Source organism: Podarcis gaigeae (genome assembly GCF_964106915.1).
Source record: "Podarcis gaigeae genome assembly, chromosome: 1".
In the NCBI taxonomy this organism is placed as follows: domain Eukaryota; kingdom Metazoa; phylum Chordata; class Lepidosauria; order Squamata; family Lacertidae; genus Podarcis; species Podarcis gaigeae.
This window is the reverse complement of record NC_139678.1, coordinates 52619266-52646570: the sequence shown is the minus strand read 5'-3', so window position 1 is coordinate 52646570 and position 27305 is coordinate 52619266. Positions and strand designations below refer to the sequence as shown.

Sequence of the window (27305 nt, the reverse complement as noted above, 5' to 3'; positions counted from 1 at the left end):
CTTTTTACAGCTCTTTCCCTTGTGTAGGTTTTTTTGGGCTGGGGGAAGAAGTAGGATAGTGGAATGTGGCGTACCAGCCTTTATTCAGGTATCTTTCGGCCAAAGGGAAGGCTACTTAAGCTCATGTTACAGGGCTCTGCTGAATGACTACTTGGGGTCACATTACAGAACTATACTAAATGAGTCACAAGTTTTCCTCCTGCTGCCCTTAACAAGAAGACCACTGTTTAGGAAGACCTAAGACAGAGGTTTTCAACCTTTTTGAGTCCACGGCTCCCTTGACCAACTACATTCTTTCTGTGGCACCCCTGTGGGGCTCAGGAGCCCAGTGATGTCTCCCCTTGCCTGCAGTACCTATTTCAAACTCCCTCCCTTGTGGAGTATTCCCTCAGCCTCCTCTCCTCTCCCCTCTTATTGGGAGTCCTCCGGGCAGTCACTGCTGCCGCCCCTGGTCTCTGAGCAGCCCCAAAGAGAGGGGCCACCTCACACTGCACCACAGGGGCCTGGGAAGAAGATGCCCACAGCCCGCCCAACGGAGACTGGCCAAAGGTGAATGTGAGGCCAGCACCTTACCTTGGGAGGCAGCAGTGGCAGCAGCAGGTGCTGTTAAGCCTGCATGATGGAAAGGCTCCCCTTCAGCACTCAGGCAGGCCTTGCACACAGCAAGCACAAGAAAGGCCAGTGCAGCACCTGCCGGCCTGCCTGCCCAGCCTCCCACTTGTTCGTCCATTCCCAACATCAGAGGCTGGTGGACTAGCTGACTGGGTTCCCTCGCCCACTTGCTTGCTTACTCTGAGGCCGCCTCAGCTCCTGGCAACCAGCACCCCTTGGCCAGGGTGGAATCCTTTAAATGACCTTTTCACTGTTCCAGGCAAAGTAGTCTGTTGCCATCTTCCTTTCTGCTTCTTCATGGTGGATTCTGGAATCTGGGGCCAGCAAAGTCTGCTTAGTTTATCAAGATTCCTTATTTATTTCTATCTCTACAACTGACTTGCCAAAACGCCTTCCGAGCAGTTTACAAGTATAAAACCAATTATAAAAACATAGCTGCACATAGTTAAAACGCACAGCAAAACAATTTCATCACATCATTTGAAAAATACTCCCAACTCTACAATTCTAAGAAATCCATAATTAAAATGTACAATAAACAAGTCTGTTAAAACAGGTTCAAGTCAGGAACCTCAAGTAATCTTGCTTTTATAAATAGCACTCCCTTGGTTGCACTACGTACCAGCCTTGCTAGGAAGAAGAAGTTATCCAAGTTGCGCTTCTTTCCCCTCTTATTTAACTTCTTGGATGAAAGAAGATGTGCTTTTTGAAATGCCGGCAATTAGAAAATACCTGTACTGGCAAGGCAGGCTGGCTGACTACTCCAAGAACTTATCTGTACCTATCAGAATTCACAAGGCTAAAAAAAAAAATTCTTAACTGATCTGAGATCAAAGCTTTATTCATCTGCTTCAAACCTGTCAATTGTTTTTAATTGATTGCCAGTAGGCTGCACAGACACAATGGCTCCTTCCTCCTTCTGCCAAGTTTGATTAGGAGAGGGAAAATCCTTAGCTGATGCTCTGCCTTTCCAGGTGAAGTATCTTTGGTGCTGCTTCCAGTTAGAAGAATTGTGGGCATATGAAGGCAATGCTGGTTAGCTGAAATGAAATAAATATGCCTCTTAAAACTGGTTTCTCTCGCCAAAACAGCTCTGGAATTACTGTAACATTGATGATGATGATGATGATGATGATAATTTATACCCTGCCCATCTGGCTGGGTTTCCCCAACCACTCTGGGCAGCTCCCAACAGAATCTTAATAATAATAACAAAAAGCGATAAAACATCAAATATGAAAAACTTCCCTAAACAGGGTTGCCTTCAGATGTCTTCTAAAAGTCAGATAGCTGTTTATTTCCTTGACATCTGATGGGAGGGCGTTCCACAGGGCAGGCGCCACTACCGAGAAGGCCCTCTGCCTGAAGGAACCTCACTTCTCATAGGGAGGGAACCAACAGAAGGCCCTTGGAGCTGAACCTCAGTGTCTGAGCTAAATGATAGTGGTGGAGATGCTCCTTCAGGTAGCACTTTATTTTCCCAATCTTTAAACTGATAGATGAAATTTTATTAGTGCTTCCTTCCCCCTCCCAATCTAATTGTACTACTTACTTTTGGTTTACTAAATTTTTGCTTATTGCTTCAAATCTGAGAATGGACAAAAGAGCTGAGCATCTGCTTTGCATGCAAAAAGGGTACTGGGTTCAATCCTTGATCTTTCCAGGTAGCACTAGGAATACCCTCTGCCTCTAACCCTGGAGAGCCACTGCCAATCACTGTAGACCAGCCTTCTCTAACCTGGTGCCCTTCAGATGTTTTGGACCACACCCTCCCCCAACCAATCAAGCATGATGGGGGGGGGGCTGATGGGGGGAGTGGCCATTCAAAGCAACTGGAGGGCATCAGGTTGGCAAAAGTTGGTGTAGGCAAGCCTCACCAATGGTCTCACTTAGCATAAAGTAGCTTCCTGTAGCCCCCTAGGATTTTGGATGTATGCTGCTCTCTCAAATCTTCTCCCCTAAATAGGCACATCACTGCCTATATGGACATGGAATTCTTAGGCTATGACTGATCTTTGTTCAATGATTGCAGGGAAATTTCACCCAGCTCTAATAATGTGTTTGAAACCTTGTGAATAGACTCTTTTTGTTCTTAGATTTAAAAAACAAAACAAAGGGAAGCCTGTTTTCTAAGAGAATGTTCTGCATGTATATCTCTCCTAAACCTTCCTCCTCTCTCTTAAACGTGACGGTGTATATTTTAGTTTTATGACTATATCCCCTCGGCAAGAAAATAATGCTCAGTAGCTACCGTACATCATAGCACTGGAGAGCTGTAGGAAAAACCTTTTTTCTGTTTAGAGAAGGAATAAGGTGAGGGTGGGTAAACACTTGAAGAAAGGACCATTCTCAAAGTGTAAAAGATGTCTGGAGTTACCACTTGTAACTGTCTGTGAGCCTGGCCCCAAAGATCTAGCTCTAATCCTTGTGTTTGGTAAAGAAAGTTCCTGAAGGGAAAAACTGATCAACTACGTTTGCTCGGATCTGAATGCCAATTCTGAGGATAGCACCCATGCCTTTCCCACTCTGGCAATTTCTCATAGGAAGAAAAGCATGTTCTCTGAATATCTGTAGCTTGTCAGTGTAAATTGAATTTTGTATTTGTCTGCTTCTCGCGCGTAACTTTTGTTTATTTATTTTAAGCCTTTTTGCCCCATCCTTTAGCCAGAAGGCTACCGGAGCGGGCTTAACATACGATCAATGAAAATGAACAGTCACACAAGGAAAAAAGGGGTGAGGAGAGAAGAGGGGTAAAGGCAAACTTGAGCATCAATAGTCAGGTAGATTGGCAACCGTTCAGAGGGAAGAGGAGCCAAATCTATCTGTTGTTTCAGCAGAACCAATGGAATGGTCTTCCTTCCCATCTCTCCCTCTGCTGCAGTCTGCTGGAATAGCTTCTGTTTGGTGACATCCATATGTGTAACATACAAATAAATGCAGTTTTTTTTGTTAACCCTGCCACACAGTCATGGCATGCAATTGAGAATAGGGCTGTTTAGGCATGTGCTTGAACAATGAAAGGGTGCTTTCAGTGTTGTGATGTACACCATATTGATCCGATATGGGACTACCTTTTTCAGCAAGCCAAGAGTCTTGCCTTCCACCCCTACTCCACAGTGGAGGTATTTCCCGAATAATAGCTTCCAGCAAGTGCACCTGGGGCAGTCTTGAACTGACTTCCATGTTGCTTTTGATGGATGACCCTTCTACTTTTGAAGAGAATCTCTTGATAGATTCTGCAGCTCAGTAGTACAGTCCAGATCAGATCCTCTGGTGCAGCGGTTCTCAACCTGTGGGTCCCCAGATGTTGTTGGACTACAACTCCCATCAACCCTGAGCTCTGGCCTTTCTAGCTAGGAATGATGGGAGTTGTGGTCCAACAACATCTGGGGACCCACAGGTTGAGAAAGGCTGCTCTGGTGCACCCTTGGTTAAAAAGGTTTCGGTAGGAGGTGGTTGCGGAAAGATATCTGCCTCCCATAAAGAGCAGATAATATTGGGCTAGATGGACAAATAGTTTGACTGAGGTCTAAGGTAGCTTTCTTTGTTCCCAAGTGCTGAAGTCAGCTTCTTAATATCCTATTGAGTTAAGGGTGACTCTCAGTAGGCTTGTGAGGTCCTGGGGCTTCCGCTCAGGACATGATGGAAGAACGGGCACACATTCCTCACAGTTTCAGGACCAAACATCCATTTTCTAACATCAGTTTTCCAAAGAAAGCAGCATCTCTTCTCCCCTGCAGAGCTGATAATTTTTTGAGAACTGCTGCTGGTTGGCGAGAGCTATCCGTTTAGAATGATGCTCCACTTCCACCCTGATCTCAGTACTGACCTAAATATCCTAATAAGATTAAAAGCAGGCTTTAGGCTGGAAACAGAATAACTTGCTCTGTTCTGTTGCCCTTTGCTGAATGCAATCCCACTGTGATGAAGCTCTGAGCAGATCTTCTGCAGGCAGCTCTTAAGTCTGTCCAACCTATTTCCTGTTGCATTGTGAGATAAGATCATTAAGGATGTTGTCAAATGCTATTTATTCGACACTAGTTTTTATGAGAATTGTCACCTTGCTTCCTGTATTGGAGGAGGCAACAACTCATTGAGGAAAGTGAAAGTCTCCACTAGGATAGGTGAGGCAAGCACACAATATCTCTTTGGCTCCCCCTACCCACCAAGTCTTGTTCCTACCTGAAAGTATTGACATAAGATACTGCCCTTCCAGCAGATGTCAAAGCGATAAACAACTACCTGACATTCAGAAGACATCTTAAGGCAGCCCTGTTCAGGGAAGCTTTTAACGTGTGATATTTTACTGTATTTTTGGTTTTTATGGAAGCCGCCCAGAGTGGCTGGGGAGGCCCAGCCAGATGGGTGGGGTATAAATAAATTATTATTATTATTATTATTATTATTATTATTATTATTATACCATCAATTCTGCCATGTCCTAAAAAGCTTTCTCTTTCTGCATATTCATGTCCAGACATATCTGCTTATATTGGTGATGGTAAAGTACAGCAGGCCAGAACAGGGCAAAGCAGAATTCTTTTTTTGGACTTCTGTCCAAAGTGGAACATTTCCAAGGCTTTTCTGTCTTCGCAGCACTATTAATGCTCCCTTTTGAATTGCACACCTGGTGTTTAAATATCTCTTGTCTTATTAAAATGTGCGCACATAGTTTGCATATTGAGAATTAGCTCCAGGTGTTAAACTAGACAGTGGCTTCTACACTGGATTTCTGCTGAATTCCCAATTCCCCTCTGCTAAATATGGGTAACTCTGGTAAAGAATCTTGGGTGATATTGTCATTCAGAAGCTTTTAGCCACCAGAGATGTAACCCCAGGTGAAATATCTGCTGTTTCATAGCATGGGACTGGGGGGGGGGCAGGCACAGGACTGACACGATTGGTCAGTTAGTTAAGTATTTCTGTTGTTTTACATGATTGGGGGGGGAGCTGCCTCCCGCCCCCCCCCGGCTATGCCTATGTTTCATATACCCGTGTTTAATGGTGAGCAAAAGGCTGACTAGCTTGTGATTGCTGTCAAATATAGTTTTCTTGAGGCTGCCACTGCTATTTCTTCTATGGAATCATGTAAACAGTAGTGTGTGTGTGCGCGCGCGCTACATGAAGGACCATATATGAGACCCAATACTGGTGGCTTCCAGATGTGGCTAGCATAGAGGCACATGGTTGGTGCTTATCTGCCACAAGCCTTGTACCTAAAATGGGTCTTGTACTTAAATGGGCACTGCCCCTTTCTCTAGGACTTAATGTTGAGGGGAAAGATGGCTTCATTTAGGCCATTATCTGAGGGATAAAGGGATTAAGGACTCCCTGCTGCTGCAGTCCCAAGATTAAGGACCTTGCTGGTGGCTGCAATTTAGGTGACAGAAACTGACTGAAAGGCAATGCCACCTTGAAGGGAAAAGGTTAAACTGTGAGTTCACTCCTATACAAGAATGACAGACCATAGATAAAGGAAATGGCTAGAATGACTAATACAGAAAATGCTGTCCACCTGAAAATCTGCGGGGTTGCTTCACTATGCCTGATCTACGCTTGGGAAGATTGCACAGCTGTGTGTTTGTGTGTGAGTGAAGTTGTTTTTTTTTCTGAGTTCCTAAAAGAAACAGAAAGTAAAGGGAGAAAATATGGGAGGAAGGTGATTTCACGATGGTGTCCTGCCAGTGTCCTGAAAAAAGTAGTGAACAGAGCATGGGGTTCCAAACATTCCACCGTAAATGCCTCATGTGGAAGTATCCTTAATCTCCGGCGTCTCCAATATAAGGAGATTTCTGAACTGGCTCTGAAATATCTGTACCTGAGGTGCAGATGGTGCTTCACTGAAAAGATCAGAAGAGCCCTGGTGCTCCAGGCCAAAGGCTCCTTTTGACCAACATTTTGTTCTTTCAGCAGCCAACCAACCAGATGGAAAGTGGTTCCTTTGATGGATGGGGCTAGTTTGGTGAACTACAGACTCGAACTGGCAAAAACAGTTAATAAGACAAAGCTATACGTATATATTTCCTCAGTGTGGTTTTTCTAGAAAAAGAGGTGCCGGAACTCACAATGAACGCTTCACTTGTTCTCTTATAATGGCAATGGTGCACACTTGAGATGTCCTGGAACTGAGTTCTGCCTGAACCCCCCCCCCCCCCCCCGTATGATCTCCCCTGCTAAGGAAACAGCTCGTCAGAAAAGTATTCTGTTGAAATGCTTTGCTTTCTGAGGGGGTGGTGTGGGAGGGGAGATTCTGGTAAAATATTTCTTAAAATTTCCAGACCACAGTCAAGTTGTGATGCTGTAAAGGATATATGCTCATATGGCTGTCTGTTTTCCACCCAGGTTCTATAAAAAAGAGAAGATGGGGTCTGGCTGCCTGAAAGTCACAAAGTACTTCCTTTTCCTCTTCAACCTCCTTTTCTTTGTAAGTATTTGGATTCAGAATCTGGGGGATCTGTTTTTTAAGTTGAGTGCGGGCGGGAGCAACTGTATCCTAACAGCAGAACTGGCATCTAATATTTCAGAAAGCATATAACAAGAACCCTTTTTATAAAGACTGTTCTACCTCTCTCCAAAGATATCCCAAACTCGATTGTCATGTTAATTCTATTTCTAAGATAACAACCCTTTATTGCATCAAAACCGTATTGAATCTGAATCACTTAATCTGCTTCCCACAACTGTACCAGGTGGTAGCTGGTAGCTCTACCAAAGGCGTAGAGGAAGACATTGGTTTACAGCTGAAATCTGAACAAACTCAGAGCCCGCTGTACAGTGGGATGGGGTGCTTCTTTCTGCTGCAGTGCTCAACCCAAATAACCATGTGTGCACAAGACTTTGCAGACTACAGAAATGCCCCGATTGGACTAGCTAAGTGGTACCTATGATCAAGATGTCTGTTGGATGACTAAACTTTCCTGATACTCCTGCAAGGGTTCTTTGCTTTATTAAAATCGGAGTCTTGGGCACTTGGAGAAACTACTCATTTAATTATTTAACCCTCCTTGGGTGTAATTAAAGTCTGTCTTGACCTGTTTGCCTGTATAGTACTAGCAAATGCTAAAAAAGTAGAAACAGTGAGAGGCTGGGGAAATGCAACTAATTGTATAGTGTGATTCCATTAAGTGCTTTTGGGTATTGTGTGCTCCCTATTTGAGACAAGCTGAGCCAAATTACCGGCTAGCCAATTTTTAATCAAGTCCTTGGCTGTTCTCTGCAATAATTGCAGTTTGACATCCAGCCACAACATGTGTGGTTATAATCAGTGCACTGCTGAATGGATTTTTTCCTGTGAGTCAATGTGTTTCTATTTGCAGGATGCAACAGATTAGTGCCAAGGGGAGCAGCAATTTTATTTTATTTATTATTTTATTTATGACAATCTTTATATGCCACGAATTCATAAAGAAAATATCAAAGTGGTTCGCAACAACTGCACATAAAACTGTGCAATGGAAACCGTATAAAAAAAGTTAAAATCAGATGGCTTTTATGGAAAGATGTATTCTTAATAAGCCTGATAGAATAGAAGTGTTTTCAGTAGGCATTTATTAGTTGAAGCAGAAGGTGCCTGCTGAATCTCTATGGCCAGAGTGTTCCACTATACTGGGCTGATGACACTGAGGCTCAGTTACTTCTAGCAGAGAAGTACAGACTTAAAGAACAAGCTTTGCAGTCAGCCTGTGCTAACCTGTTTTCAGGATCAGCAAAGCCCTGGTACAGTTCTCTCATTAAACATATTGATTCCTTCCTTCCTTCCTTTCTGCTAAGAGTATATCTGGTGTCAGATGGACATCTAAGACAAACTTACAACATCTTTATAATCTTATATTTAGCAGAGAACGGGAGCCCGTTTTTTGTCCTTATCTACATAAATGACTGTATACACAGCTGATTTTAGATTAAAGCCCAACAAATTCATCCTGTGTTTAAAATAAAGTTTGCCCATTACACTAACTTAAATTATAATACTGCTGTACACAATCATGGGAAAAATCTAGCAGTGAGCTAGATAAGGCCGGATAAAAATCTCCTGGGCAAACAGGCAATTTTTTCATTTCCTGCTTGTTTCGTGATAAACAGAGTGTAGAAAGTTGATTCAACAACAGATTGGCTGATCAGTCTCACTTGGGCTACGCTTCATAAACTATAATCCTTTACCAACAAGTTAAATTTACAAAGGAGGAATGTGTGTTTATGATCACCTAACAAATACTAACTATGCCATAATTAAGTGATCATACATATCTTTAAGTTCCTTGAAGGAGCAGACCAAAAGCTACAGAGTCCCAGGACTGCTTGCAATAATTCCAGCGCTAAGTCTGCTAGAAACAGTCTACCTTCTACACACCCTTGGTATACTTAACCACCATAGTAGAACACGTTGCTGATAACACCAAGGTTGCAGGTTTGATTCCCATATGGGACAGCTGCATATACTCGCATTGCAGAGGGTTGGACTAGAGCAGGCATGGCCAAACTAGGCCCTCCAGATGTTTTGGGACTACAATTCCCATCATCCCCCACCACTGGTCCTGTTAGCTAGGGATGATGGGAGTTGTAGTCCCAAAACATCTGGAGGGCCAAGTTTGGCCATGCCTGGGCTAGACGATCCTCAGGGTTCCTTCCAACTCTACAATTCTATAATTTGTTGACAAACAGTACCCAAATATATTCGTATTAGTTCTCAAACATTTTGGCTCCCGAACGCCGCAATTGAGTGTTCCGGTTTGTGAACTATTTTTGGAAGCCGAACGTCTGATGGGTTCTTCAGTGGATTCCGAAGCTGTGCTTTGGTTTCCGAATGTTTTGGAAGTAAAACAGACTTCCAGAACAGATTCCATTTGACTTCCGAAGTACGACTGTATTTGAAGGGCCAAGATAACATGGTAAGGGGTACTTTGGGGTTCCAGAATACCAGGGAAACATGGATGGAAAATTCTAAAAATATCTCTCTCTCTCTCTCTCTCTCTCTCTCTCTCTCTCTCTCTCTCTCACACACACACACACACACACACACACACACACAGTCTCTATTAAAACCCAAAATTTTGTAATGGAAACTATTAAGTTAGACATCTGTTAGTTAACGTGGGCCTGGAAATGTGGGCTGCTGCATCTTTCCTGGCTAGCAGGAGGGGAGCAGTTGTTAGTGGGCTTTTGCCCCACCCAATAATTTTTCCTGCAGTCAGTTAAGTAACGTCTCTTGAATTGATGTGGCACATATACTTGGGAACCCAGATGAGAAAAAAACAATTGGAGGAGGGAGTCTTCTGCATTGGTTATCATAGGGTGTGCATGCAAACACTCCTTGCAGTGCAGAAGGAGGAGCCTAGGTTCCCAGAGCAGTGTTTGCTAGACATGTGGGCATATCAGTTGTTTAGTTCTGTAATGTGAAGAAAAAGGCGACTATAGGATTGCAGCGCTCATCTCGCTTTCAGGCTGAGGGAGCCAGCGTTTGTCCACAGACAGCTTCCTGGGTCATGTGGCCAGGATGACTAAACCGTTTCTGGCGCAACAAAACATCATGACAGAAGCCAGAGCACACGGAAACTCTGTTTACTTTCCCGCCACAGTGGTACCTATTTATCTACTTGCACTGTTGTGCTTTCGAACTGCTAGGTTGGCAGAAGCTGGGACAGAGCAACAGGAGCTCAGCCCATTACACAGATACAAACTGCTGACCTTCCAATCGGCAAACCCAAGAGGTTCAGTGGTTTAGACCACAGTGCCACCTGCTCCCAATAGTAGTATTAGTAGCTAGCTGTAGCCCCTACCAAGACAAGAACTGTTCTTATAACATTTTCCCCAAAGCAAAATATATCCCAAACCTCCATGAAGGATTGAAATGCACATGATCTTCCTGAGTACAGATCACTTGTGTAATCTTTTTTTTTTGGGGGGGGTATTTTATTAATTGCTAATAACTCAGAGTTTGTGAGGAGTACCAAGTTTTTGCTGCAAGTATTCTCACAGCTGCTAAACATAAAAAGTGTTAGTTTGTAATTTCTATGGAACTCATGTATTGTAGACTCTGAAAGACTATTTTTCCTCTTATTGCATCTTGAATAACTTTTTTCACTAAGGCTCAAAACTACTTAATCTCACTACATGACCACTAAGCATGCATCAAATACCCAGGCTTCAATTTACACCACTGAAACAGTATTTTAAGCCATTTTCCGTTAACCCACCTAGGTGTGTAATCCTTTCAGTACATAATTTTATAGAAATTCTGTTTAGTGACCATGTTCAAAGCAATAGAGGGATGTTGGGTACATAGATATTCCAGCTTTTTTTGTTGTTGCAAAAAAAGAAAAAAAAGAAGAAAGGCCAGTCATTGGGCACTCTCAACTTCCTCTCTTCCTACAGAGGACCCTACATATGTTTTTAGAAAATGGATCTTTACTCAATTGCCGCTTGATCAATGTATTTTTCAAAAGTTACTGGTTTCCATTCCTTCTGCTCTTATAAACCAAATTCCCGATTGCGTAGATTAGTGGGGGATGGGAGTAGGATTTGTCCTTGGTAACCTAATTCTTGCAGTATTCAAAGATAAGTCTTATGCATTAAACAAATCACTAATGGTTCTATCTACCGTAAAACCTTTCCCTCATATATCACAGATGAAATGATAGATTATCTTTGTGACAAATGTTTCCCCCCTTCCCGCTCCCACACTTCAGATAATTCTTGATTTTTACCTCTTTTTTTCCTTCACATTTTTTATCCGTTTATTCTTTCCCCCCAGAACAGCCATTCTCTCAGCAGGGTGTTAATGTCAAAATGTTCAGCTGACCTTTCTCCTGGCTTCATTCCCTGTCTTTTGTCAATATTCAATACTGCTTCGTGACAGTGTTGTATCTGAGGCCACTCCACCTTTTGATCTTGGTTATTGGATGGTTTATACAATTCTTTGGGTAAATGAATTGGTCGGGAAAGAAGTCTGTATTGTGTTCAATAACATTTGAAGAATATGCATAGCCAAGGTCAAGGAAATCAACTTTGACAAGGGCCTCATCTTAATAACTGATTCTTCTCATTGAGCTAAACCGTATCTATTTTTAGTGTAGCAAACTTATTTTGCAACACATATTCCAATTAATATGGACACCTCCCATTTTCCCCTTCTATTCTTTTTTTCTGGTGTCTTGTTTATTATTATTTTTTATAGATATGGAGCATCTGGTCTTTGTAACAAGAAATAATAATAGCAGGTACTGGTCACTTTCAGAAGCCTATTACCTGGAAGCCCAGAGGCTTGAAGAACTCAAATTATTTGTAAATTTAAATAATAAACTGATATGATTCACATCTTCCAGACTGATGTGCCGATTGGAACTTGGTTAATCATCAGAGTTTGCACATCCTGAATATTCTGGCAGGTTTTGACTCAAAATGTATCAAATGATGATTTTTTGAAATGCATATTTTGGGAGAAATATTTCTAAGCTATAATCCCTATCCTTTTTAAAAATTGCAAATTAATGCGGAAACATCCATACTTGGCAGTTCCGTTAAGACATGATTGCCAATTGTAGCAATTTAATTGGCAGCTGTAAGATGCCAAATCCTTGTGTTTTTAAAGTCTGCGGTGCTCAAAATACCAAGTCCCTTATAGTTTCTCTTTACTCCCATGCATACTGCATCTTGCAGCAATATTTTAATGATTTGACATCCAAAGAACCCCAAAAGTGATCTGCTTCAGTGGGAGAATGCATTTAATGTTGTGCAATATATTCAAAGGACACAATCTCCCAATCTAGAGTTAATTCCAGACTGACAGTGAACTGTCACAAGTTTCTTCTTGGGCACTTCCTATTTGTAAACTGACTGGTGACTTGGTGAGCTGTATTTGGAAATGTTTCAACTTTGAGGAAATGCTGTGTTGAAAGGAACTGGGGTTTTGAACTCAAAAAGACTCTTCCCTTTGTACAGATGGTGTTCTTATTCTCCAACTTTTATCTGCAACGTTTAACACCTAGTGTTACTCCTTATCAACAAAACCCAACTGCTTCTTTTGGAGAACTGCTGCTCTAGTTCTCTTTTGCATCTGGAGCATCTGCTGAGTCTTTTACTCTGGTGGAGGTATAAATGTAGATGCTAACTGGAATCTTCCACCTTCCTCTGAATGGATCAACTCCAAAGAACCATAGTTGAAGGCACCTGGTCCAGCGAGAAGACAATGGGGTGTAGGGTATACAGTTGTACATGAGCTTCTCTTAAAGGCCTCAAGTTCACTGCTTCCTTATCTGGGTTAGAGCATAGGAGTTGCTCCTGGCTTAACTTGTTTGGCCTTACTTCTGAAATTTGGTTTAGGAGCACCACTATCAATGAGATACAGTCCTTATTTCTTGAACCAAACTTAGAAGAAGCCTTCACACAACTAGGAGAGCCAGTGTGGTGTAGTGGTTAAGAGCAGTAGTCTTGTAATCTGGTGAACTGGGTTCGCGTCCCTGCTCTTCCACTTGCAGCTGCTGGGTGACCTTGGGCCAGTCAAACTTCTCTGAAGTCTCTCGGCCCCACTCACCTCACAGAGTGTTTGTTGTGGGGGAGGAAGGGAAAGGAGAATGTTAGCCGCTTTGAGACTCCTTAGGGTAGTGATAAAGTAGGATATCAAATCCAAACTCTTCTTCTCTTCTTCTTCTTCACACTTGCATGCTCCACCCTTAGACTTGGAGTGTTGTAGAACATACCCTTTTTCTTTCATCCATGAGACTCTCTTCGTTCCTTATTTTCTTTCCTCTAGGGTTAAAAAGAGAAGTAGATTACACCAGACAAAATATCTTTCCTTGACAGTTACGGTGTATTCTTGGGCAGCCACCCCTCCCAGTGAAATGTAAGAACCCATCACTCTGTGTTTCACCTGAAGATTAAGCTGTGTGTTAGCTTGGTGCTTCTACCACTTTAGGGTGACTTCAGATCCTAAAAAAGAAAGCAGCAGCAGAGAGACTCTCATTCTGACATGTGTGGAGGGTGCCTCAAGATGCGAGTGCCGAATCCATGTGAAACCTGTGCACAAGAGAGGTGCGCATGTTTCCCCTGGCATCTAAAGCAATGTCAGTGATACAAACTGCAGTGCCCTTGTTAGACATTCCAGGATGTTCACAGGTTGTGTTTAAATCATCACTAAGGTTCTTGCTTTCTCAAACAGTTGTGAATCTGAGTTCCCCTCCCTCTGCCACTCTTTCACCATGTGCCATGTAGAAACTGCAAGCAGGAAGGCTTGCCCAGATGTCACATCTGGAACTGGTTTTCAATTTGCTCTCTCCGCTAGCCCCCACCCCCCCAGCTGCATGCGTCGTTTCCATCTCCGAGCAATCGGCTTTCCAGTTAAGGCTGCCAGGGACCAAAGGTCGTGGATGGTTTTAGCATGCAGAGGAAGACTCTTTTAAGATCTAGTTCTACAGTGAGGTGGGGCTAAGTCTTTAAACACACAGTTAAAGATGCAGAACCCATTGAATACTAGTCTGGCTTCATCTTCAGAATTTGTTGGGGGACTGAGTGGGGGTGAATTGGATAGCAGAGCTAGAACTACAGGGTGCAATATGCTATCTGTTATTCCATAGCAGCATCACTTCATACTGGGTCTACAAGAGACAGTGTTCCATCCATTTTTGACTGTCGGAAATGATAGCTCAGTTGGTAGAGCATGAGACTCTTAATCTCAGGGTCGTGGGTTCGAGCCCCACCTTGGGCAAAAAGATTCCTGCATTGCATGGAGTTGAAGTGGATAACCTTCGTGGTCCCTTCCAGCTTTACAGTTCTATTTCTGTTGGCTCAAAGAGTATTTGTAATTATTGGCCCCTTGATGTTAAAGACTGTTTCTGCCCTTTCTGAAATGGGATACAAGCAGGGGAAAGGAAGTGGCTTTTTGCATGCTTGAATTCTTCTAGCATTACTCGAGTACTTGCAGCTGGTATTTGAGGTGGGATGTTGGTTGGCTCCCAGGGATGGAAGACATTCCAGTACGAATACTAAGGTATTTGAAGCTATGTTGGCACAAGTTTCTGGGGTTTCTGGGCCACTGCCTGGTCTGTGTGCAATCCGTTAAACTATTTTGGTGGTGCTAAATAGAGTTTCTCATTTCCCCCTTCCTTCTGTGCTTCATTGGCATCCACTAGCAAAGGGGGCGGGGGCGGGGGAAATGATGTGTACCATGTTTCATTCCAAGCGTCTTCCTGGGGAAACAAGTGGTTGTATTCAAAGCAGTTCCTTGTGCAAGCAGAATGCGTTCCACTTGCAAAGCAAGGCTTCCCCTCCTCACCCCGCATGACTTCTGTGTTTCTTTTGGGGGGTTCCCACAACCCTCTGAAGTAGATTTGGGTGTGAGGTGTGCATGGGAGAGTGGGGGAGGGGGAGTCCCATGCATGGTGTTCCTTGGTGGAATACCATCCAGGCAGGACATGAAGGTTGGCAGTGGCAAAACACCATCTGAATCGCAGCTTCTTCCCTGAATGAAGTTGAAGAGGGTGAATGGGAAGAATGATTGCACTGTCCAATAATTGTCCCCATTAAACTGTGCTCCTTTGGCAAGAGCAGGCGATACACACATCTCATGATAATAGAACTATGCAGATAAATATATTTGTGCCATGTTTTGCAGTGTTTTTGACGTGTGTCGGTGTGCAGCAAACATACTTGCTGCATAAAGTGTGAATTAGCCTTGATTTGAGACTTCAGGTGACTTGATCTGGCCCTGTCAAGAGTGCAGGTTAACTGTCTCTATAGCAACTTTTTCAGGGAAGAAGACAAAGGGCGAGAGGCTCTAAAGGGAACTTAATCTGAGTGGTGGCGGCGGCGAATCTATGCATCTACAATGGGCTGCGGAAAAGCTTTGCCCTGCAGTAACCCTGCTCGCCTCCCTGTTGCCACAGCACTTCAGCAAAGTGGATATTTTCACTCTTCCTCCGATTCCAGGCTTTCCACATCCCCCTCCTCTTCCCGCTCTGCAGCCTGTAAAGCCAAGTTATGTTCTTGGAGCCCTGATGAGATGGCTCTTAGCTGACAGGAGGCGGATCCAAGCTGCTTGGCTTGAATAAATCCAGATCTGAGAGGCAAAGTATTTTCCCACATTTTGCACAGAAAGAAGTGGAAAGTCTCTCGAGGGAGATGGCAGGCTGAAGCAAATGTCGCTCAGAGGGGTAGATAGTTGGAATTCTCTCCCAGTAGACTTTTCTGGACTTCCTCTGGCAAGGCCACAGGTGACAGGAAGCATCTGTTCTTCAAGACTCCTCTAACCCTCCTTTGTTTCTACTACCTTTTGCCTCAGGGGAAAGAGCTGCTTTTTCTGCAGTTCTATGGCATCTGAACCTTTGGGAACCTAAAGTTCAACCTGTGCATAAATGGCAGGCCAAACAAGGTTAGGCTATTCTCACATGTATAAAACTTGGTGGCTTTTGTAATAGGATGCCCACATGGTTCCCTAATAAGCTTTCTGTTTTTACCAGCGCTGGCACCAAGCTCTCCCTTTGGAATATGTTTTTTCCTAGGAGGAGCTTGCACTGCATGGAGATCTGCTCCACAGAAAACTATTCACTATGTAAACAGCTGCTACCTGGTGGTCATAATTCACTTGCCAGAGCTAAGATAGTACAAGAGGGAAAGCAAGACTGCTGCTACAATGTCTTATTGGCAAAGAGAACTAAATTTTAAGTATGAGCAGGTTGGTTTTATCCCTAGGCTTCTCCCTGTGTTTACTATAGCAAGGGGAGTTACAGATAGGTAGCCGTGTTGGTCTGCCATAGTCAAAACAAAACAAAATTCCTTCCAGTAGCACCTTAAAGACCAACTAAGTTAGTTCTTGGTATGAGCTTTCGTGTGCATGCACACTTCTTCAGATACCATGCACACGAAAGCTCATACCAAGAACTAACTTAGTTGGTCTTTAAGGTGCTACTGGAAGGAATTTTGTTTTGTTTTGACTATAGCAAGGGGAGTCCATTTTGCCAGTGCCACCTTGTCACTGTGAGCTAACTTCACAGAGACTGCATCTTCTCCACAGCTCCCTTGGAGGCAGGTGAACTATATTGGCAGTTCTTTGAATGGAACCATCACTTTTCCACTTTGTCTGGCTTTCTGTACTTTGTAGCAACAACATGGAGGCAGTGGGAGAAAATTCAGCATTTCTGCTGACAATGTTAATGATCCTTTCATGACTGATGCGAGGCCCTGACAGAATACAGTCTGTTTCACATAAGCGGGTATAATAAACATCCTGTGTACCAGATTATTCTCAAAACACTCTAAAGTTCTGGAGGAGGTTTTGAATTACTGGCCTCTAGCCAGCAAATAGGTCTGCATGCTGTGTACTGTTAGATTATTTTGTTCTTCAATGTTTACTATAGGAGCTATTTATATTCAAGTGTGCCATGGAAGTCTCACTTAATTGTTAAGTATAAAGTGTTCGGCATGCGCTTGTTTTCCTTTACTGCTGACCAGGTGGAAAGCAACCTGTAAGACACAGAAGTCCTGTCTGTGAAAGTTTCATTGTATAATAAAAATATCTGGACGTTCTAGTGCACAGCAGGGGGGCGGGGGACCTTTTCCACTCCGTATTTCCTGTGGTGCTGTGGGTTAAACCACAGAGCCTAGGACTTGCTGATCAGAAGGTTGGCAGTTCGAATCCCTGTGAAGGGGTGAGCTCCCTTTGCTTGGTCCCTGCTCCTGCCAACCTAGCAGTTCGAAAGCACGTCAAAGTGCAAGTAGATAAATAGGCACTGCACCAGCGGGAAGGTAAACGGTGTTTCCGTGCGCTGCTCTGGTTCGCCAGAAACGGCTTAGTCATGCTGGCCACATGATCCGGAAGCTGTCTGCGGACAAACACCGGCTCTCTCGGCCAATAAAGCGAGATGAGCGCTGCAACCCCAGAGTCGGCCATGACTGGACCTCAGGGGTCCCTTTGCCTTTACCTTTAACCTTTTGGGACCCACATGCCAATGTTGCGCAGGGCCAGAATCCGACCTGAGCAGAGCAACCAACGTAAATTTTATCTCTGTACTGCTGACTCGTTTCTCCTCTCTGTCCTCCACCCAGGCAGGCAAGTGGTATTCCAGCCAGGCAAAAGTACTTCCAGCCAGGGCAAAAGCAGGGCTGGTAAGAGATGTGGTCTGGAGATAGCCGAGTGGGAATATAGCCTGGCTAGCCAGCCAGTGTGGTGTAGTGGCTAGAGTTTGGGACTAGGATCTGAGAGACCAGCTTTTGAATCCTTACTCGGCCATGCAACTGAGTGACCTTGGGCCAGTCACTGTCTCTCAGGCTAGCCTTGAAGGAAAAGGTGGGCTATAAAGACAATAAATAAGAGTCTCAAGGGCCAAATAGAGGGTCTTGAAGGGGTGCATTTGCCCCCTGGGTCTGAGGTTTCCTACTCCTTGTTGTAGAACTTGGGGAAAGGCAAGTCCCTGCCCTGACCATTTGAATTCAGCCTTGGCAGAGGGGTCTGCAGAGATTTTCTAGACCTATCCTCCTTGCCCCAGGTTGGCTTTGTGATTTGCTAGATCAAATCTGCATTATGGCCCTGAAATGATTGTCCCATTCTCATCCGAGGATGAGGGCTGCCAGTTGGCTCCCACTGACGGAACACTGTTGGACTGCGACGTGTTTGCAGCTCGCTTGCCAACTGATGGCTCTGTGCCTTAGGTTTTGCTGCCATATGACTGTTGCACGACTCGTGGCTTCACTTAATTCTGGTTTGTAGGCAAATTTTTAGCCTGCGTGTTTATCACAGGAGGATGCACAGCAGAACAGGCTTCCTGTTTCTCTATTAAAGTGTGATCATATGTAAAAAAAAAGAAAAAGGTCTGATACAAGCCCTTATTCAGCTGTTTCCTTGTATTCTTTCTGCTTATGCCAAGACACACTGGTCCTATTGTGCTCTTCGCTACAGGCATCCTAACAGGGGTCTTGGTGGCCTGTTAGCAGCAGAAATAGATGTTATAATACACCTTAACCTGAGTGGTATGGCAAGCTACCTTCCAATTATTCTGCCTTTTTAAAAGCAGCTGTCTCTGGCAAGTCGGACTGGGACCTACTGCTTCATACTTCATGTGGAGGCCTGCATGATTAAGTGCTCCTCTCCAACTGTGTTTTAGCCTAGCCTTCTCCCTGACATTTAGCTCTCTATGCGGAGTGATTTTAGTTTATTTTTTGGTATGGAAAAACATTCAATCTTGTCAGACCCCACAGTCAGTTTGAAGCAATAAACCTTAAGCAGGTTAACCACTTCAGTGGGAATGATGTCCAGGTTGCTAGCTTTCGAGCCATCCTTTTTTAGATAGCTTTTATGAATTTTATTGAAGCAGTGTTTTGAAGACTGCTTAGTTTAGCTCTTTTGTCTTTCCACTTTGCTTGACTTGTGATCACAAAGCAAAATAAAAACAAACAAACCAGGCTATATAATAAAGATAACTTGCTTTTTGTTCTAAATTAACTGTAGCAAAGATGCTTGGTGCTTTGCTTTAAGTAGACCATTCTTTGTTCTAGGCAACTCATGCCTAACATATACACTATGAGCGAATCTGCTGTGTGCTGGCAGGACTCTTAACACTGTTTAGAAATGGGGGACTTAAAAGAACTGCTGTTTGATGCTGGGGGACCTGGCTACCCAGATGTTGGACTCCAATTCCTACCAGCCCCAGCCAGCATGACCAGTGGTGACAGATGATGAGCCCATCAACATCTGGAGAGCCACAGATTCCCCACCACTGCTTTAGTTTGATTGACAGCTTCACATAGCTCAAGGCTCCTGGATTACTTATATCTAGCTGGAACCTATATCTAAGTTGGAGGTAGATAATATTTCAGTAATGGATAGGAGGAAATACCCAGAAAAATAGAAGTGGATAAAACTTGTTTGCTTAAACACTAGGGCCAGTTGGGATGGATTTTATCTTTGTACTTTGCTCATAGGAGCATCAATGTGACCCTTTCAGAAAAATATGTTTGTACTAGAGGGAACTTGTGCTATTGCATAAAGTGCTTTTGAAGATTCTTCTAGTGTAAAAGTAGCATAAGAAATACACCTTTTGTACAATCTTTTTTCAGTAACCAAAACTTGTTTTCCAGATCTTGGGTGCTGTGATCCTGGGCTTCGGAATATGGATTTTGGTTGACAAGAATAGCTTCATTTCAGTTTTGCGTAAGACTGCTTTTATTATCTTTGCATTTGTTCCTTGGGTGTTTATCTGTCAAGAGAGAACACCATGTTGTGCTTACTAAATTATAAAGGGAAGCCCATCTGAACAGCAGCCCCCCTTCAGATCATAGTCCAAAGCAAAGGTGGCTTCCTGCTAGATTTAGAAGAGCTTTCTATTGCCAATCAGCCTTTTCTTTCTTGGAAGGCTATGTCAGGTCAGACAGAAAGCATTAGCCTTAAAGTTCTCCAAGGCTTGGTAACTTTGGTTCACCTCAGCAAAAGTCTAAGGGACAGATTTGGTAAAGGGGAACTGCCAAGCTAATGCATTTCCTTAAAAAAAAAACTCCCTGTGCAGTTGTGCATGCTATTTCCACTTTCCATGTTCTTTATCTGGGTCAGTGCTGCAGTGTTACTCACAAGGGAGAAATAACAAGAAAGGGCTATGCTGAAAAGTGTGTTTTAAACCAAGTCCCCCCCCCTTTTTAAAACAAATGCTTGCAGCCATTTTTAGACTGCAGAATCCTTTGAGGCTTTGCCTTGTGACCTAGTTTTCTCCCTGTGGTCTAGAACCAAAACTAATAGCTGCATGAACTGAGCAGCTCAAAAGGAGTTTTGCCCACACTGAGCCTATGGACTGATTTTGCTTGCCAAGGACTTGAAGTGTTCTGTATACGGGCTCCTTTCCTGCCCCAGCCCTGTTCCTTTCTTGCTTGTAATCTCACTGCATGCATGCAGTATTTTTTCTGCTTCCTTCCTTGAGATCCCAGATGAAGCCCTTTCCCTCCCTTTTCTCATTTCTTCCCCCCTTTTTATTTTTTTATTTTTGCTTTGGTAACCTTAACAAAGTCTGGGAAGGAACTTTACACAGCAGGGCATTCCAATCCATTGCCAGAGAGGCCTCCCCCCCCCCCCCTTGTGCTTATCTGGCTTTTTTCCCAGAAACGAGGAAAAAGATGGCGCAACAGGGAATATAAACTGTGAGCCTTTTGCCAACAAGGTTTGAGGAGCTTTCCTCCAAAATCCAAGACGTGCTGCAGGCTGTAGACTGAGCCCAGGCTGTGCCTTTCTGCTACAGTCTCTTTTTTTCCAAGGCTTTGTCTCAGTGCCTATCTATACCAGCGTTCACCAAGGTAGAGCCCTCTAGATGTTTTTTGGACTGCAGCTTCCAGTGTCCCTGGCCAGTGGCCACACTGACTGGGTCTGATTGGAATTGGAGTCTGGCAACATCTGAAGGGCACACCATTGACAACCCGTGCCCTGTACGTTTGGAAAGGCAGCCAGGTTGGGTCCATCAAATGAGTTAGTTGCCACTGCCCCATATGAGAAGTTTTGCATAACCATCAGTGGAAGTGTCTTGTGATCCCACAGTAAGATGCAACATGCAAACTCTCTCACACCCCACCCAGTAAGCTAATATTAACACCACCAGCACTACTGTTTGGCAAGGAAACAGTTCCCTTTCCTTACCTTTTTAAGGGTGTTTGCTGAACTGGGTTAGAGGGGGATAACTGGGGTTTGGTGGCTGCATATTAGAAGATGTGCATCCTTCAAAGGCCAATTCTACCTTGCAACTTAGCAGTTGTCTCAGAGGAACCTTTTGGGAGCAGCTAACTAGACTCTGGGAGTAGAGTGAATGGAGACAGGATAAAGTCTTCTTTTGTGCTCCTCTTGCTTGCCTAGTCATCAGTTCCTATTATGCAGCCTTCTCTCCTTCATCGCCCCACTTCACTTCTCTGACTGCCTATTTGTGGATCCCTCCATCACAAGCAACCTTCACATGGCCTTTGATTATCTAGGCCTGAAGTTCTTAGCTCTCTGAAACGCATGTGGCTCTGAGCAGTCTTGTTTTTCTGGAGCTAACCAATGTTAAAAGAATCCTCCTTCACTTTGTGTCCTTTTCTCTTCTGGTTTCCACAGAGACCTCATCGTCGTCACTGAAGATTGGGGCATACATTCTCATTGGAGTCGGTGCCGTGACTATGTTGATGGGGTTCCTGGGCTGCATTGGAGCAGTCAATGAGATCCGCTGTCTCTTGGGTCTGGTGGGTGAAAAGAGATAAATGCTACTTTAAGTGACTTGCTGGTACTGCCTGAGCGCTGCAGTTGAACTAGAGACCAAGGCATGCAGGAATATTGACTACAGTTGATAGGGAAGTACAGTACTTCGGAATTCTAAGCGAGACATTCCTGGCTTCACAGAAAACTGAGGCATCTAGAGAAGGGCCTCCAAAGTTAAGCAGGTGGCAACTTAAGTCTCTTTGCCTGTCCTGTCCCTTTCCCAGGGAAAACACACCTGATGCCTGTTATGTTTCTTTGATGTCCATGCAAAGCCCTTTTCAGACAAGGAATAGTGATTGCTAGCTCCTTCATTTGATTATCATGTTGCTATTTTGTTGGATAAGGTGGTGGTTTCTTTTAAAAATAAATCAGTAACCTATAATTAATCTAAATAAGGACATGTGAAAATGGAATGATATTGGGTTGCTAATAGGTAAAAAATAGGTGTGACCAGGTTTTTGAATATTGGGGTGTGTGTGTGTGTGTGTGTGTGTGAGAGAGAGAGAGAGAGAGAGAGAGAGATGCATGGATGTGAAATAATTTGTGTGTATACATATGTTTGTATAAATATTATGTATTACCCCAGGTTTCAGTTTGCACTTGACATTATGGGAACTTTTCTCCCCTGTAGGTGAGGAAAATTATGGATGGGATTAACCCAAGAAGCCTTGTCAGTGGAAGCTCTGTGCAAGGACTTCCGCTGTGCAGTGGGCTTCCCTTCTCCTACTGTGATTTTGCCCCCCTCCCATGCCCCTCAGTTGGCTCTGGAAGTGGGGGACGGGAGAGCCCCCAGAACAGGGCTTAGACAAATGAAGTTTCTGTAATAGTGTATTGTTGAATTCTACCATTTATTTTTGATTCTGATATGTATCATGAAATCCAAGTGTTACATGAGACCTTTCTGAATTTTCTGGGATGCTGTGAGCCCCAAAAGTTGTCTCGACATCTGTTGTCCTTTGTATGCTGTACTCAGCCTGGCAGCTGAACTGTCTTCCTTTTTTGCATCGTGAAAAGTGATACTCCTGTATATCGGGCGAAGCTTTTGAGCTATGCGACAATGAGTACCAGGCAGGTAGGGGGAGACTCTTGAACTGCTTCCAACTTGGGCAACTACCCTGTGTACACCCTGGCCAAGTTCTTGTTGGAACACCTGGAAGGAGCCAATTTATGAGCTTATTGCACTTGAAGAGTAGGCAAAAATGGGGGGAAATGCTTTTATTGGCTGTGTTGCATGGGAAATATCCTTATGCACTCCTAAAAAGAAAACGGGCTATCTCAAAAACCATTCTTCTTAGGCCCAACTCTGTTCCATAGGCTGTTGAAGAGTTTTTCCTGAGGTTGCTGTCTATAGTAATGGCCATGCCAAACAAGTGATGTTGTGCTATTTCTTTTTTTCAGTACTTCACCTGCCTGTTGTTGATCCTCATAGCCCAGATAGCGGCTGGCGTGCTCATCTACCTCCAGCGGGATAGAGTAAGTGACTCCTTTCCTCTCCACCTGCTTTCTTCCATGGTAACTGTGATTTTGTACCCTGTGCTTTCACCATCTGCTCCTGGTTTCTGATGCAGAACTTAGATTTGCCATTCCTCTCTGGGAAAATGCTTAAATCTGGCTCTTGCAGATTTAAGAGCTAGTCCTTGGGCAAATGCCCCTGAGGTCACATTTCCTTTCAAAATACTTCTCTTGATTGTTGTGTTCCCACACATACAATATCATGAGGTTGAGCTAAACAAAACATATGCCTGGATAGCTTAGTTGGTTAGAGCATGGTGCTGATAACGCCAAAATTGCAGGTTTCATCCCCATATGGGACAGCTTAATGTTCCTGCATTGCAGTGGGTTGGACTGAATTTCTCTGCAATTCTATGATTCTATGTACAAAAGCAGATGGTTTATGCCAAATGAACACAGTAGGCCGAATAAAATGCTTCCCTAGTGGACTTCTGCTAGCGCCATGGACTTCACCTTTCTTCCTCCCCGGGGGCAGATTTGGGGAACTGGAGGAGAGGAAGGCAAATTCCAAGTGTGCAAGTCAGCACTGGATACAACCCATAGCATTTACTCTATATTTCAGGGGTATAGGATGGTTTGTGTTGAATTTGCTTTTTGCTGTTAACATAATTAGGTTAGTGAAGAGTCTAGATAATAAATTAATTGCTCAAAGGTCAACTCATAAAACTGGGGTGCAGTCTACTTTGGGGGATTTTTTTAGAAGGCTGGGAAATTATAAACCCTTATTCCCTGCTGACACATTATGCCATGCAGACTTGGTGCTCAGTAGTAGCCTCCTGCCTCAGAAGTGGTGGTACAATTTTTTAGAATCTGGGTGAGAACCAATGTAAATAAAACTGGCATGATTTAATTTGGGGGTAGAGGAGCTCTGATTCTGTGCTGGTAATTGAATACAAACTCCCATCTGCTCCAGACAGCATGGCCAATGGTCAGAGTTTATGATAGTTCTAATCCAGCAACATCTGGAGGGCCACAAGTTCCTGGTCCATAGCCTAGTTAAAAACGAAATAGCAGCTGGGAGAAAGTTACTCTAACCACTTCCCTGCTTGAGTGCTTCCTCTTAGGTGCATGTGTTCCAACTGTGTCTATAAACCTGGAACAGTCCCTATTTGCCATCTGTCATGCACTCCTTGTTTCGTTGCTATTTTAGTGTCCTAGAGCTACCACAGGTGGCCTCCAAAAACTAAATTCTTATCTATTTTGTGAACCGCCCTGTGATCTTCTGATTATAGGAATGGTAAAAAATTAATAAATAACTGTAATAAAATTCTGAAAGGGTAGGGTTGCCCAGACATGGCATTATTTATTTCATTCTGGCATGTGGATAGACTGCCACTTCACACCTCAGCTGTATTTATTTCTGAGCTGTATTTTGAGACAAAGATGTAATTCTAGTATATAGTTTACCAAAAGGACCAGCACTGTTTTAGCTTTGGAACCAATGCAGAATAGGCCAATACTGATTATATGAATGCAGCATGTGGACTAGAACTTTTCTGGGTGGTGGTGTGTGTGAAAGAGAAAGTGGGCTCTTTGCCATCCTTGGTATGAGAATTGGGACATTTCCTTTGTATAGTGTGGGTCTGAAGCAGGGTGGTAAAAATTATGTAAAATTTGGCTTTACATAATTGCCAAATTGACATGCTTGAGCCCCTTCCTACAGTTAGTGTCCAACCGGAAGGAGTAAAGCCTTTTCTGTTTGTATGGAATTTTTAAAAATGTCTCTTCTGTGACCTTTTAATGATCTCCTGCAGTGGTTGAACCTGTTCTGTGCTTTTAACTGGCTGTTTTACATTGTAAAATAGGCAGTTAAAACTGCAGAACAAGCTCAACAACAATATTCAGGATCTCGTCTCCTGCAACCTCTTTCACTTCAGCTGAGGTTGCTGTTGCGCTAAGAGAAAAAGTCTACAAGAGATCTTTTCCCTGATGCCAAAGAAAAAGACCCCTGGCTAGGTATAATGTATAAAGATTGCAATAGCCACCTCCTTCCTTCTTCAGGCATGTTATTCCATGAAGCTCCAGCAATTTTTTCCACAGAACTCTTCTGCTGCTACCAGTCTTTGATTGAGGGGGTTTTTGTTCCCTCAAAGTCTGGTTTTCTGAGATATTTTTCTCCCTTTGATGCCTTTTTCCCTTTTTCTCCCTTAGATGTTTTGGGTTTGGCTTGTCATATTTTTCTCCACATTATAAAGATGGAGGCCTCTGTGTGGAGAAGTTGCTTGCAGGGTTGCTCTAGCAACGGAGGTTGGTCCCGAAGCCCCATTTTTCTTCTGCTTCATAATGGTGGGGAGGCATCTTTGGAAACATCACAGAACTCTTCTTGGCAGGAAGAGTCTGGCACACCAGTCTCCTCTCCCCTCATGTTGTTTGATAAAGGTGGGCCTACTTCCAGCTAGAATCTGGCTGCCAGGAGGCAAAGCCGGCAGGCCTCCATCTTCTCCCGCTCTCATCCAGTGGTCTGGGCCACAATGTTGCTGAGTGTTTCATTTTGTGCAAAGGAGAACTTTCTTTTGGTTAAATTTTAGCTTTCATATGTGTCCTGGGACCAGGGCAATTTTGCAGGTGGGATTCAGTTGCATATCAGCAAATTCAGGTTTTGCAGTTGAAAGTGGATTTGGAGCTCTTGTGCAACAAGCGCTCTTTCTCTCCTCAGACTTTTTCCCAGAAGGAAAGTGGCAAGAAAATGCTCTGGCAAGTGTTGGGGAGGATAATTGCTTGAAGCAAGGTCTTATGGGCTCAATAAACAGGTTATCTGGAAGTAAACCAGGCCTACCCAGTACACGCTGCTCCTGTCAGGAATTCCTGTTGCACTTGGGTCCTTCTTCCAGGCTTCTCATAGGCATCTGGTTAGTCACAGCGTGATATGAGAAGGTTGAACAACATGGGCCTTTTGTCTCATCCAGCAAGGATGCTCTCATGATCTCACTTTCAGTCCAGATGATGCTGGACTTCAGTTCCTATTATCTCCAGCAAACATGAGCCATGGCCAGGGATGATGGGAGTTGGAGTACAGCAATGTCTGAGGACGCCGTGTTGGCTACCCAATAATCTGAGGCAGATTATAGCGGCAAGAAGGACAGAACTGGGTGTACCACATGGTCTGCACATCTTATGTTGGCCCACTGTCCTCAGGTGCATTGGAGGATGCTGTCTCACCGCCTGTGTTGAAGTACAACTCTGTCCATACAGCTGGCTTCTGTCAATGGAATGGGGGCAGGGTGCCATCTTTGCCTCAGGTAGCAAAATGTCTTAGACCAGCCCTGCCTTTGCCTTGCCTCTTCTCAAAGATACTTTCCCCTCAACTCTCATTTACTTTGGGCCAAGCAAGGCACAATATTAAAATGCATGTCTGCATTTAATGTGCACTATATGGAAATTATTGGGAGCCCACTCAGGCAGAAACGGAGGGTGGAAGAGCCTCTGTTTCTGGAATTTGACTTGCAGTCAGTGAGGTAGTACTAAATGGAAACTTTTGACCTCTCTTGCTTTTCCATGGTATGTATGCAAACTCTCATCAAGGGGAAATTGTGAAACATTTCATTGTTCCTGTCTGATCTCATAACTGGGGCTGCCAGACAGTAACCCAGACGCCTGTACCATACATAGCTCGGGATGTGAGCTTGTGCTTCACCTACTTGACACTTGCTGGGCTCGTGCCTCAGGAGTCCTCCCCAATGATTCAGTGACACAAACGGGCCAAAGAAAAGCTGGCTGACTTCTTCTTCCAAAACCTCCAGCTGTTGGCAGTACCCTGTAGAAACTCTGTACTAGAAGAAAGGGCTTGCTCTCGATTGCTGTCCCTTTCTGTATATTCTTGACCGAGATCACCCTCCTGTGACAAGCAGGTACCCTTTTTTAGGGTTAGAATATACACCGTTAGCATGACTGTGTTCTTTGTGCCATTGGACCAGTCAGGTGTTCCTGCTCTGCTCTCAAGATTAGTTTTGTGCTTTCCTCCCCTTTTTGGTTTCTGTTCCCTCGCGTCTCC

At 43.9% G+C, this 27305-nt stretch overlaps 1 protein-coding gene across 4 annotated transcripts in view; it reads left to right on the top strand.

The window, feature by feature from the left end:
• CD82 (CD82 molecule) overlaps positions 1-27305 on the top strand; it is a 67533-nt gene that overhangs the window by 26069 nt on the left and 14159 nt on the right. For all 4 annotated transcript variants that reach the window (XM_083752745.1, XM_083752746.1, XM_083752747.1 and 1 more), the window contains 4 exons: positions 6955-7036; positions 19675-19747; positions 21662-21786; positions 23201-23275. In XM_083752745.1, coding sequence (XP_083608871.1) covers positions 6974-7036; positions 19675-19747; positions 21662-21786; positions 23201-23275 — 336 coding nt within the window. In that variant the 5' untranslated portion in view covers positions 6955-6973. The remainder of the gene's footprint in view (positions 1-6954; positions 7037-19674; positions 19748-21661; positions 21787-23200; positions 23276-27305) is intronic.